We start from the raw sequence: 12,567 nt of genomic DNA on the forward strand, positions 1-12,567 counted from the left end.
ACGTGACTTCCTACAAGTCGTCCCGACGATGAAGCTCCATCAGGCTTATGTCGGGACACAAGCAGGGGGTGAGTGCCAGTCTGGGGCCATGCCGTGTGATGCTGGTGCCTCTCCCACGTGACCGCAAGCTGCTGTGAGCTCCCTCCCTCGTGGGGTTGGAAAGGGGGCAGTCCCTGCTGGGCAGGCACCGCGACCCCCGAGGCCGTGCCGTCTGCCCCGCTGAAGGGAGCCACAGTGCAGCACCTGGGTGGCTGCGTGTGGCCTGGCTCTGTTTATGTAATCCCCTGCGGTTCACCGTGATCCAACGGAGATTTTTATTTTTTTATTTATCTTTAGACCCCTTTTCAGAGCAGTTTTAGGTTCGCAGAAAAAGGGAGAGGAAGGTGCAGAGGTTTCCCAAACGCCCCCTGCCCCACAGGTATGCGGCACCCTCAATCTCAGCCTCTCATTTTGACCTCTGAGCTGAGGTCACCCTGGTGAGCCAAGGTCTCTGACAGTGGCGCTAAGTCCTGACACTGGCCTTTGGTACGTTCTGCCGGACTCTTGGCTCTGGGCATGGGTGGTTATAACATCTTCCCCTTGGCCTTTCCTGCTGCTGTAGCTCTTTCTCCTGCTGAGTGCAGCCCCCCGCATCCACCTCAACATCAGAGAAATGACACAGGGTGGGCCTGGCCACTGTGCCCCTTACGAGTCAGGCTGGACAAAGCTAATACCTTCTGCAGCTGCCGCCTCACAGCACGGCGCAAGGTGTGCCTGGGGGCATTCCGTGTCCCCTCCCATTAGTGTCAGCTCAGGCCCCGGGTCCCACGGCCTCCCGAGAGGCCCATGCGTCCCCTCCGCAGCGTGCGTGTGACCACTTTCCGGAGGAGGTCCAGGGAGGTGCCTGCCACACGGACTCACTGGGGTTTGCAGCCACCTTCTCAGGACCCGGGGCGTGGACTGTGGCTCAGAACTCAGGAGCCACGCCACTTCCAGGCAGAGTGAAGACTGCAGAACGCCTGCTGGCCAGGGCACACAGAGGGTGGGAGCCCTGTGGGGTGAGGGGCTACGGGCCGCCAGCAGTGCGCTGACGGGAGAACAGAGGTGGAAACAGCCGAGGGCCGAGACGGGCGGGGACAGGGGCGCCACCTGTCGGGAGAAGCCCCCGCACACAGCAGGGGTGCCTCTGCCATGGTGCTGCTGGCGGGGGGCTGCGGGTGGCTCCCTCATGAACTAGCAGGTGAGGACTGGGGGCGGGCCGGGGTCGATCACAGGGACAGAGAAGGATGTCTGAACACAGCTTCTCCACTTCATGTGTCCAGAAAGCAGGCGGTCTCAGCCCCACTGGACACATCAGAGGCCCCGCCACCTGGAGCAGCACACGACGCAGGTGCGGATAAGCTCCTGGCCCCCCGAGGCCTCCCAGCGCTCGGTCTTGATGACGTCACCCAGAGCGCACAGCACCTTCACCCCGGGGCCTCCGAGACCCACTGTCCAGCACACTCAGACCCCTCGGGGCTGACCCTGGACAGGCGCAGGTGGGCCCTGGGGACAAAGGCCCTCCACCCCCAAATCCACTCCAGGTGAAGCCCGTTCCCTCCTCCAAACGTTCCCAGAGGCTCCGTGGGCGGTGCAGCCCAGCAGAGGGCAGTGAGCCGGCGCCCAGCTCAGCCATCCTCAGCATCCAGAGTCTTGGTCTTCAGGAAGACGCTCTGCATGGCCGAGACCCGCTGCTCGTCCTGGATGTTGAAGGCCTGGAACTGTGGGTGGGGCGGGACAGCAGGGTCATGGGCCGTCGGGGGTCCGTCGGGCGCTCCCTGGTCTCCAGCCTCCTCCCTCTGGGTCTTCACCTGTGCAGTCCTCCCTGAGGGTGGACACACCTGGGGCCCCCTCTCCCGGGCCCTTCCCTGGACGGGCCTGACACAGGGAAGCCCCCCCGGGGTGCTGGCTGAGAGCTCCGCGTGCACTGCCCCGCCCCCCACGCACCCTGGAAGGAGCCTGTGTGGGCTGTCAAGGTGGGGTGAGAACTGGCCTTGGGGGACAGGAGCCGGAGGGGCTCTGTGGGGCGGGGGCAGGGAGACTAGCAGAGCCGGTAGAGGGACGCGGGCATGGCCGAGGGACCCCCGAGCCCAGGGGAGCAGCAGGAAGCTGTCCCCAGGACGCCCGGGGCAGCCGCACTCTGTCACCAGGAGTGGAGCCTGGGGGCAGATGGGGCTCTGAGCACTTGTCCGGTGTGGGTTTGTGGGCGGTTCGGGGGCGCCAGGGGCAGGCCCAGACGGCCTGGTTCCCAGAGATGGGCCCTTGGCCCTTGAGGTCCCTGGCGGCTGGGGGCATTCACAGCTTCTCTGAGCCCGACAGATGCCCCTGCTGCACTGCCCCAGCGAGGCACTGGCCTGCCCCACCTTCCTCAGCTCCTGACCGGGGCTCACACAGCAGGGCTCCGTCCTCACCCACCGTGACCCCACACCTGCCGGGTCCCCCAGCCTCTGCGCCCACCTTGTCCAGCAGGACGTCGAAGTAGGCAGTGGCCCAGTAGGCGGGCTCGCTGGCGGGCAGCTGCAGGAGCGCCCGGAGCCCGCTGCCCACGCGTGGCGGGGGGCTGCGGCCCAGGTGGGTGGCGTGGATGCGCAGGGCGGCCTCGGGCTGGCTGGCGAAGTGCTCGACATGCTGGTAGAGGGCGCCCAGGTCCAGGCCCGCGTCCTGCAGCAGGTTCCGCTCGGGGTGCAGGAAGTGCGGCAGGTTCCTGGTGGCCAGGCAGCAGAGCAGCACCACCAGCAGGCGGTACACAGCGCCCTGGAGCTCCGCCCAGTCCTCGGGCGCGGGGAAGAGCGTGGCAGCCCACAGCAGCACCGTCTGCGGGGCACCGGGTCAGCCCAGCCAGGGGAGGCCCGGCCCACCGCGCCTCCCCGGGCGTCCCAGCGGCCCCCACCCTGACGCCCCTCTTCTCCCTGGGGTCAAGCTCAGGGTGTTCTGAGGCTCCCACCATCCTCTGAGCCTTTCCCACGTGCCCCGTCCTGCACGAACTCCTACTGATGCCCCGCAGCCCTACACAAAGTGCCCTGCCCGGTGGCATCATCCCCGCCCTCTTTGTGAGTCCAGGATGCCTGGATCCATCTCAAAGCCACCAGAATAGACTTATCTGCCCCCACCCAGCACTTCCTCCTCCCCCACCCCGAGCCCCGGCCAGGGGCCCTTCCTGTCGCTTGGCACCCCCTGCCGCACACCCCCTCTTGCTCACTGAGCCAGAGTGTGAGACCCCAAAGGACCCCCTCAGAAGCTAGCAGCCCCTTTGGGGAGAGGGGCATGGAGGCCTGGGGTGGGGGGCAAGTGGGTCACAGTGGGGCTCACAGTAACCTTCCCGCCAGGTCCTCCCCAAGCCCCACCCCAGGCGGGGAGCAGCACCCCCCCCCCCGACTGCTGGCCCTCAGAGGAGACCCCAGGCCCCCAGCCCAGCCACTCCCCCTTCACACAGGCCCAGGAGAGGCCACGCGGGGACCACAAACCTTCAAGTGGCCGAAGGTCAGGCCGGGGCTCCGGCCGCCGTCCCGCCAGCTCTCATGGTTGACCCGGTCGAGGATGGAGAGGCTGTCTAGGCGGTGGCCCCGGAGGGAGCCCAGCGCCCCCAGCAGCCTGGTGAGCAGGTAGTCAGTGGAGACCCTGGAGCCCGACAGACATACCGTGGGCGGTCAGCACCAGGGCCACTCAGGCGTCCAGGCACGTGCCTGCCCAGCCTATCCTCAGAAAGGATGGCCCCCTGCCTCTGTGGCCGTCTGAGCACCATGGGATGGCACAGGCCACACAGGGGCTGGCCTGGCACTCACGGCCCACACCTGCACTTTTCAGGAACCACTCCTGATGGGCCCTCAGGGGCGGAAAGTCCCATTCCCAGGTAGAAGCTTAGGCCCAGAATGTGGGGGGCAGCTGGGTGCCCCCAGGCACATCCAGGCCTCTTCGTGTGGGCAGGCAGATACCACTGTGACCCACCAGGGGTGAAGCAGCAGCTCTGGGTGGGCGGGCAGGGGCCGGGTGAATCTCCCAGGCCGGGCAGGTGGCGTCTCCCCTACAGGTGCCATTTGGGAAACCCAGACCCCCTGGCTGCTGCACACACAGAATCTGGCCCTGCGGCAATGCCCACAGTGTGGGCATCACATGCCAGAGGTGCTCGCTGAGTGGACTGGAAAGGTGGAAACCGGTGTCTTGTGAGCCCCTCCTCCCTGGGGGGTCTCCATGCTGGACGGTCACCGGCCCGCACGCCCTGATCTGTGGTGGGTATGTCACAGGACAGGCCATGTCCCCATTTACTCATGAAAAGTGACTCCGCCCAGCTCAGCAATTCTCTTCCCTCTATGGGCAGGGGTCAGCCTGGACGCAGCCCCTGCTCTGGGCAAGCTGGCTCAGCTGAGGAGGCCTGGGTGGGGCTCATGGGCTCTCCGCTGGGACTCCCTCGGGGCAGAGAACCACAGAAGGGCACGACCAACCTGATGATCGTCATCCACGTCCAAGCATCAGCTGGACTGTGAGAGTGAGCCCTGCTTATGCAGCCGCGCCTCGTTCCTACAAGTGTCCCCAGCCCCAGGAGCTGGGGTGAGTCACCCAGGCAGAGCACGGTGACCCTGCACTCCAGGCGCCGGGTCAGGTCAGGATAGGACCCGGTCCCCAGCCCTGGGTTTGAGGGGAGCTCAGCCTCAGCCCCGTGCCCCCTGCCCCCCACAGACACCAAGGTGGCCCCCCTTCCCTGCAGGACGGGCCGCCCTTCCTGAGCACAGGCTCCTGGGAGGGACCCGGGACCCGAGGTGGGGCTGCGGGGGCTCCAGGGCCAGTGGGAGGGCCTGCAGGCGAACAGCCCAGGTGGGAGCTGTCCCCTCCCTCACGGTGGGGGATGCGCGTCTGGGAAGGGCAGAGCCCAGGGCCAATGCCTCTCCTCAGACACTGACCGCCCTCCCGCGAGGGCCCTCCCAGCTGCCCTGCAGCCGAGATCAGTCCCCTGGCCCTTGCCACTGTCCCACCTGAAGGGAAGGCGCCGGAGGGGTGGTGGAGGAGGCCGCCCAGGACAGCCCCCCAGAGTTCCGAGTTCCCCCTTGGTTCCTGACAGCACCCCCTCCCCAGGGGGACAGAGGACGCCTCCCCGTTCCCTAGCGCCGAGAGGCGAGGAGCCGGCAGTTGGGGGCAAGCAGTCTGGTGGGATCCCCGCAACCGCAATGGCAGCACTGTTCAGGAGCCTGGGGCAGAGGCGGAGGGTACCCCCGCAGGCCCCTCTGCCTGGAGTCGGGGGACAGAGGGGTGACGGGCCGCCCCTCCCGCCGGCTCCCCGGGGCCCCACACACCTGGAGCGCGTCCTACCTCCAGAGCTCCGCGCTGGCTGGCACCAGGGCCGCCTTCTGGCGGACGATCCCTCGCAGGGCACCCTCAGGGAACCCCGGCACCAGCCGGGCCCCCTCCAGGGCGGGCACCCTGAGCCTCTTCCGCACCACGGGCACCACGTTGAAGCAGAGTGTCCTCCAGCCGCTGGACACCCGCAGGGACAGGCCGAGCTGCTCCTCCCTCAGGCTGTCCACGCTCAGGGAGCCTGCAATGGGCCACCTGCTAAGCCAGCCCCTCTCCCGGGCCGGCCTCCGAACCCCAACCCCTGCGCCTTGGGCGGTGCCTCTAGCAAGGTACACTGAGGCCGTGAGGGGGCCTTGACCCAGTGAGACATGCTCACGGAACAAACGTCGGGATCTGCTCCCTGAAAAGCCCACAGGAGGATGCTGGGGGGTGGATGTCTAGTCCAGGGGTGCCCCCAGTGAAACCAGGCTATGGACCCCGTTACCCTGTGACCTGGGACCTCAGCCTCCAGAACACGGAGGAAATGAGCTTCTGTTGCTCAGGCCGCCAAGTCCCTGGGGTCTGGAGGAGATTCCTAACCCTTGGCTCGAAGAGGCTGATTTTAAGGCTGCGCCCCACGCCCCGGGACACACAGTGCACCCCCAGTCCCTGGTTGTCTCAGCACCCCTTTCCTGGACCCATGGGCCCCTAACCCCGGGCTGGCAGGTCATAGCAGCCCCTCTGCTGGGGACACCCTGGGTTGCTGGAGGTCGGGTCCCACCCTCCCCACAGCCTGGAGACCCTGCGGGTCCTCTGGAGGGTGGGGCGGCCTCTGTGGTGTTCCAGCTCCAGACCCCGAGGGAGGGGGCCTGGCTGTGGCTGGATGTCCCCTGATCAGGCCCTCCTGCTCCCCACTTCCCACCCCCGCACCCCTATGTGACCCGAGAGCGCCCTCCAGGCTCCACCTGTGACCCGTCCAGGAAGGGCCAGGCCCTGGGTGAGTGCCCAGTGGCCCTGCAGCCTGGGTGGTGAGGAGCTGGCTGGGCGCAGGCTCAGCCAGGAGGAGGCCCTGGACCCCACCGGACATGCAGGCCGGGCACCGGAGCCCGCCTCCTTCTTCACATTCTACCTGACCTGCTTTCCACGGCCCCTCCCCCCCAGACCCCAAGGGGCCCAGCCTGGCACCCATGGCCCTGAAAAGTGCCGCAGACCACCAGGAGGGGACGTTCCATGGTGTCCCTTCCCCCAAACACACACACAACCCGGAGAGAGCAGGCGCTCTCAGGGCAGCGGGACGGGCTCTGTGTGCGGCCTGGGTGAGGAGAGGCCTCCCCTGCCCTCCCAGCGCTGCCCAGAGAGGGTGCCAGGCCAGAGGCCAGGGGCTGGCCTGCTGGGGCCCGGAGGGCGGGTCATCAGGTCCCAAAGGGAGTCCCCAGCACGTGCCCTGGAGGACGGTCTTGGCGCTGGTGAGCCCAGGAGCCCCCCAGGAGCCGGATGCGTGGCACCTTACACTCTGCTCCGCCCGCCCTGGGCCCTCCACAGTCCCCCGGGGTTCAGGGGGGAGCCTGCGTGCCCCTCACCCCCATACGAAGACCCCTCCCCCACAACCTCCAGCAGGGCAGCTCTTGGGCCACCTTCTGGGACCCCGCCCAGAGCAGGTCCTGGCCCTGCCCCAGGGCCAATCTGTCCCCTGCAGGGCCCATCTCCCCACCAGGTGAGTGGGGAAGGGGCCCAGGGACCCCAAGGCCATCCCATTCAGCGTGGTTGGAGGCCCCTATAGTGCAGACACCTGGGCAGTTTCACTTCCTCATCTGCCTTTGTTCACAGAGAGGTGGCTTGGAAGGCAGCCAGCCGCACCCACCGTCCCTGGCACTCCCCACCTCGGCCCGGCCCGTCTCACCGGTTCCCAGGGTGGGGGCGGCCTGAACCCCTGCACCTGGGCTGCCGCTTCCCTTTTAAGGCAAGTGTCAGAAGCAACGCCTGGAATTTCCCGCAGCAGGAAGCGCGGGTGGGGAGGAGGGGCCTGGCCACTGGGCCCCGCGGGACGGAGGAAGAAGGGAAGAGCCCTGCCCAGCTGCCGGCGGTCACTGCGAGGCTCAGAGGGGACCGGACAAGACGCAGGCAGGGCTGAGCTCAGGAGCGCCGGCCCAGAGAGGCGCGTCTGCCATCAGCCTGCAGCAGGCCTGTGGGGGCCGGGTGGGCAGCCTCCCCTTCACATCAGCTTGCAGACAGACACCTGGCTCCCCCGGAACCTGCAGGACCTGAGCCTGGATGTACGGTCAGACCTGAGCTCCGTAAGCTGGGTGCCCAGGGCAGGTCAGCACCCCTTGGGTGGGCTGCCATCCCACTCGCTGATGTGGGGACAAGAGGACTCCAGGTGACAGCCACAGTGCCTCGTGCCTGTCCCCTCCCGGGGAAGCCGCACCCCCTGTCTTGTTTCCCAGGCCCTGCCCCTCGGCCCTGACCCCCTGGAGGATGCACTTCATCACCCAGGGACCCGCCGTGCTGGGCTGTCCTTCCCGTGCCCTTGAGGTCCAGGCAGCCCCTGCTGGAAGGGGGCCCACAACTTCTGGGCCTGTCAGGAGTGCTGCCCACGGCCCCCATCCATCAGATCACATCACCAGGGCAACCAGGAAGATGCTGAGGCCAGAGCCAGTTCACTGGAAAGTTTCCCCACAGAACCTGCCCAGGGCCAGCTAGCAACTGAGCTGTACATAGACAGGCCTATGCACACCAGCACACACAGCCCCTCACATGTGCACACACATGCACTCACGATCCCGCAGTCCCACACGCACACACACGCACACATGCTCACACATGCATGCACTTACACACCCACATTTGTGCTCAAACATGCACTCATGATCCTACAGTTTCACACTCACACACACACGTGTTCACACATGCACTCACCATCCTGCTATCCCATGCTTACACACATGTATTCACACATGTGCTCACAATCCTGCTGTCCCACACTTACACACATACACATGCACTCACAATCCTAGTTTCACACTTACATACATACACGTGTGTTTACACATGCACTCAGGGGCCTGCCATCCCTCACTTACACACACACACACGTGTTCGCACACATGCCCTCAGATCCCACAGTCCCACACTTACACACACACACCCTGAACAGTGACACGTCCTCGCACACACGCGTGCAGCGCGATCACCCGCACCTGGTGAGATGAGGTGGTGGTGCTTGCAGTACACGACGGCCGCCACCAGCAGGTCCTTGAGGACCCGCAGGACCTTGCCGGGCACGATGTGGCCGCAGCACTCGGCGCTGCCCTCCAGGGAGGCCTCGAAGACGTCGTCTGCCTTCCAGCGCTCCAGGCCGGCCGCTTCCCGGGGGAGGCCCAGGCGGCAGCACCCCAGGCCGCCTCCCGCCTCGGCGGCCCCCACCTCCTCAATCACCAGGGCCTCGGCGTCCACCCACAGGGGCACCTCCACGTCCAGCGGGCCCTCCGAGGAGCGCAGGGCGAACTGGAAGGCCTCCAGGTCCCGGGAGTAGTCCACGAGGAAGCGGGGGTCCAGGGCGTGCACCCGCCCCAGCAGGGTGAGCACTACGTCCTCGGCGCGCTGGTGCTCCTGTGCCCGGGACGGTGCCCGCGAGCGCAGCGCCTGCAGGTAGTGGTGCCACAGGGGCACCTGCTCGGCCATGGCTGCGGGCACGGCCCGCGGAACGGGCTGGGAGGAGGCGCCTGCTGCACGCGGCCGGCTCCCACCAGCGACTGGCGGGCGGGCGGGCGGGGTGCAGCGGCTAAGTAGCCGAATGGCGCCCTGGCTTTGAAGTGAGGGTGAGTCAGCCATCAGCAATTAGGAATGTCGCGGGTGGGCGGGGCCTGGCTTTCCTCCCGCCACTGCGGCTCCACGGCTCAGGCCCAAGGGCGTCCAGGCTCGGGACTTTGCCCCTCAGGGCCCGGCCCCCACCACCCCGTGCTGTCCTGTCCCGGGCGCCCCCTTTCCACCCTTATGTCCATCGCGGCAGCCACAGGGGCTCTGCGGGCCTCCCCACAGAACCGGGTGGGACATGGGCCATCCCCGCTCTCGGATGAGAGGTGAGCAGGCCGACGGCTGCGCCGGACCCTTCAGTGGGAGCTGTCCACTGCCGCGGCCACCTCCCAGCAGCCTCTCTCTGAGGACCAGGCCGCGAGGCTGTGTTTCCATGGCAACCTGCACACCACCCCCCTCAGGCACCTGTGCCCGAGTAAAGCAGGGAGCCAAAACCCGCTGCCTCCTCCTCCTGCAGGGCACGTGTCCAGCCCCAGCACCCAGCCCCAGGCCCTCGGACCCCTGAGGGGCCCACCTCCCACCTGCCTGCCCTTCGGCCTGAGAGGAGCCATCACCCCCGGGGTCTGGTGCTGGACCAAGCCCGGTTCCGGAGGGTGTCTCCCTGGGCCTGCCTGGCCAGCCTAGGCAGCCTCACCCTGCCGCCCCCTCCAGCACAGTCCAGCCCCACCTGCTGCTTCACAAATCCCAACCAGCATCGGGACCTGCCCTGTCCACCCCGGACCCCGCCAGGCTGGCCGTGCACCTGAGTTCAGCCGCCGCAACATCTGCAAACAGTGAACATGGGGCTCACACCTGGCCAAGCATCTGGAAACACTGTCCCTGCAGTGCTCCAGGGGAGCCCCCGGCCCGCCCGGAGACACCCAGGGAACTGTGCCTGTATCAGTGCTATGGGCAGGACTGACATCAAGCACTCTGTTCCTGGTGCTTGGAGACCCCGCTAAGAAGCTGCAGCCCCCGTGGGGGTGTCTCTGCTTCCACACCTCCCAGGACGAGGAGCTCACCACCTCACAAGGCAGCTCATGATAGTCAAGAGAAAACAGATTTGCATCCTCAGCCCTGGCCGGCCCTGCCCTCGGGGTTAGCCCAGGGCATGCCTGCCCCTCCCCCAGGGCAGCTCCAGGGGTTCAAGGCCACGCGGTTAGCAGCCCTCCTGGCACCCCACTCATCCTGCCTGCTTCCCGCGCCACCTGCAGGGAGGGGCGCTGGGGCCCTTCCGCCCTGACCCGACCCTCGGCAAGGGGCCCTGCCTGCGTCTGGAGCCACCATCTGTGACTCAAGGATTCTCACACTGCTCCAGCGTTACCCTCCCACGAATCTCACAGCTCTCCTGAATTCGCCCAGGAGACCTGGCGACGCCTGTCTGCCCAAAGTGCCGAGAGCTCCGAGCTGCGAGGAAGGCCCACTCCATGCCCAATGGGCCGCCTTGGGCTCTGTACTCAAGGACCCTGGGGCAGGGGCCCTCCCCGCCCAGGGCTCCAGCCGCTCCCGGCCAGCGACCCTGAAGGGCCGGAGGCTGGCTGTGCACACTCCTCACCCTCCCCGTGCCCACCCTTTGCTGGCGCCCCTGCTCCCAACACCCCACGCCCAGGCCCATGTGCCCCAGGGTCTGGCAGACCCCCTTGTACCCAGCAAAGTCAACGTGCATCTCCAACCTCCCTCAGAGGGTTCTCCCCGCCTCTCTCTGGTCTCAGGGGTGGCTGCTTCTGCCCAGCGAGGCCTGGATCTGCCCCTGCCCCCTGCAGACTGTCTCCCCAGGCCTCCAGTCCCTGGCCCTGAGCTGTCGGGGCCGGCCCTCCAGGAGACAAACCTGACCGGGTGCCTCTCTGGTGTCACCCCTGCGTCCACGGTCCCAGGAACCTTCTCTTCCATCTCTGGCCGAGCCTCAGGCCCTGCCTGCCTGACCCCTGACCACTACTGTGTCCCCTTGAGCGGCTCGGGCCGGCTGGTCCCCTGACAGTCCCTGACAACTCCCTGCCAGGCACCCCCCAATGCAGCTGCCAGCCGGCCCACCTACTTTTCCCAGACCTCTGCGGGGATGGGGGCCCCAGCGGGGTGAGTTCAGGCCGCACCCTTCCCCCTGGAGCCCCCCGACAGGGAGGGCCTCCTCAGAGTCCCTGGATGGCCAGAGGCGCTCACGCCGCGGGCACTTGGCAACAAGAGGAACTGTGGACACGTGGAGCGGACGTCCCGGGAAGCTGGACGTGCGCGCCCTGCAGGGAGAGATGAGAGGGACAGAGGGGAGCAGGCGCCCACCTGGCGGGCCGCAGACCCCGGGACCACCAGCCCGCACACCCCAGCGCGGAGGCGCGGGAGCCAGGGGAGCAGGCATGCTCAGTGCCCCAGCAGGTCTGACGAGCTCACGGTGGGCGGGAGGCGCAGGGCAGGTCGGCCTGCGTGTTTGTGTTGCTTCCGCCTCTCAGCGTAACTCAGTGCGGGAGCACGTATTTCAGGAATTCCCACATGCGCTGGAAGGGGCGCGTGTCCCCCCCAACAGGCTCCTGATCGGCGGCCCCCACACAGCCTCAGCACAGGTGACAGACAGTCCAGCTGGGGAGGGGCTTGCAGAGGAGGGAGGCCGGGCCCCCGAAGGACACTGCCAGCAATCATGCCCTGGACACCCTCCAGCTGGCCGGGGTCAGACCAGGGCTCTGGCCCCGGTCCTCACCCAGCCTGGCCTGCCTCCTCTGTGTCCCCGCAGCTCCAGCCCATTCGTGCCACAGCCCATATCACTGTCCACCACCTGACTGGACGGCAGACGTGTGTGCAGGGGTGCCCTGCCCGCAAGGCTGAGCCTGGTCTCCTGAAGGCATTCCCCCACACTGTGGCAGGATCTGCCACTGTCCCTGTTGCCCGCGGCCCGGGCACCGTCCCCCTGACCACCTGTCAGCCTTGGAGGCTCTGCAGGCGGCCGGGAGGGGCACAGTGGGTGGAGGGGAGGCCAACAGCCCCCAGGAGCCAGCCGGCTGCCTGGCTGTGTCCTCTTCTCCCAGAGTACCCAGCCCTGGCGTGAGCATGAGGGACACGCAGGACTGGGTGTGCAAGGGGGTGCTGGGCCAATCGGCCCCGAGGTTCACAGAGAAGCCGGAAGGCCCTCGTGTCCAGAAGCAGCCTCAAGAAGCCCGTGCGGGCAGGAGCGGGGGTGGGGCTGAGGTGTGAGGCCCCGTCCGTCTGTCCAGCAGGGGCTGCAGAGCCCTGAGGGGGCGAGCCGTCCGGGTGCTTGTGGACACTGGGACCCCTCAAGGAGAAGCTGGCGTGCGGGCGACCAGCAACGGTCCCCAGGAAGGAAACCCCTGCCCCTAGCAAGTGGGCAGTGGACAGCTGAGCCATGAAGGTTTCCCAGGCGGGAAGGGAGCTGGGCGGGTCCAGACAAATGGGGTGGGCAAGGCCTGTGGTGAGAGGAGGGCTCTTAGGGCCCCGTCACGGTGCGGGGAGGAACGGGTGAGACGGGGGCCCCGGCAGACGCCCTCTCAG

General features: G+C 67.3%; 1 protein-coding gene across 1 annotated transcript; it reads right to left on the bottom strand.

The window, feature by feature from the left end:
* Positions 1–343: 343 nt before the first annotated feature.
* On the bottom strand, positions 344–9,031 carry MAB21L4 (mab-21 like 4). The gene is made up of 5 exons (XM_061122658.1): positions 8,481–9,031; positions 5,320–5,545; positions 3,483–3,636; positions 2,476–2,832; positions 344–1,739 (listed from the first exon to the last, which is right to left on the bottom strand). The coding sequence occupies exons 1-5, from the start codon at positions 8,962–8,964 to the stop codon at positions 1,647–1,649; spliced, it is 1,314 nt and encodes a 437-aa protein (XP_060978641.1). The 5' UTR covers positions 8,965–9,031; the 3' UTR covers positions 344–1,646.
* Between the last annotated feature and the right edge of the window lie 3,536 nt (positions 9,032–12,567).

This window comes from Dama dama, chromosome 20 (assembly GCF_033118175.1).
Source record: "Dama dama isolate Ldn47 chromosome 20, ASM3311817v1, whole genome shotgun sequence".
NCBI lineage: Eukaryota > Metazoa > Chordata > Mammalia > Artiodactyla > Cervidae > Dama > Dama dama.

Bases quoted from the DNA above. Each gene is read 5' to 3' on its own strand.
- MAB21L4 (XM_061122658.1), bottom strand. From the start codon at position 8,964: ATGGCCGAGCAGGTGCCCCTGTGGCACCACTACCTGCAGGCGCTGCGC. The intron at 3,637-5,319 runs GTAGGACGCGCT...GTCGGGCTCCAG, and splicing joins GCCAGCGCGGAGCTCTGGAG to GGTCTCCACTGACTACCTGC. The intron at 2,833-3,482 runs GTTTGTGGTCCC...GGTGCCCCGCAG, and splicing joins TGACCTTCGGCCACTTGAAG to ACGGTGCTGCTGTGGGCTGC.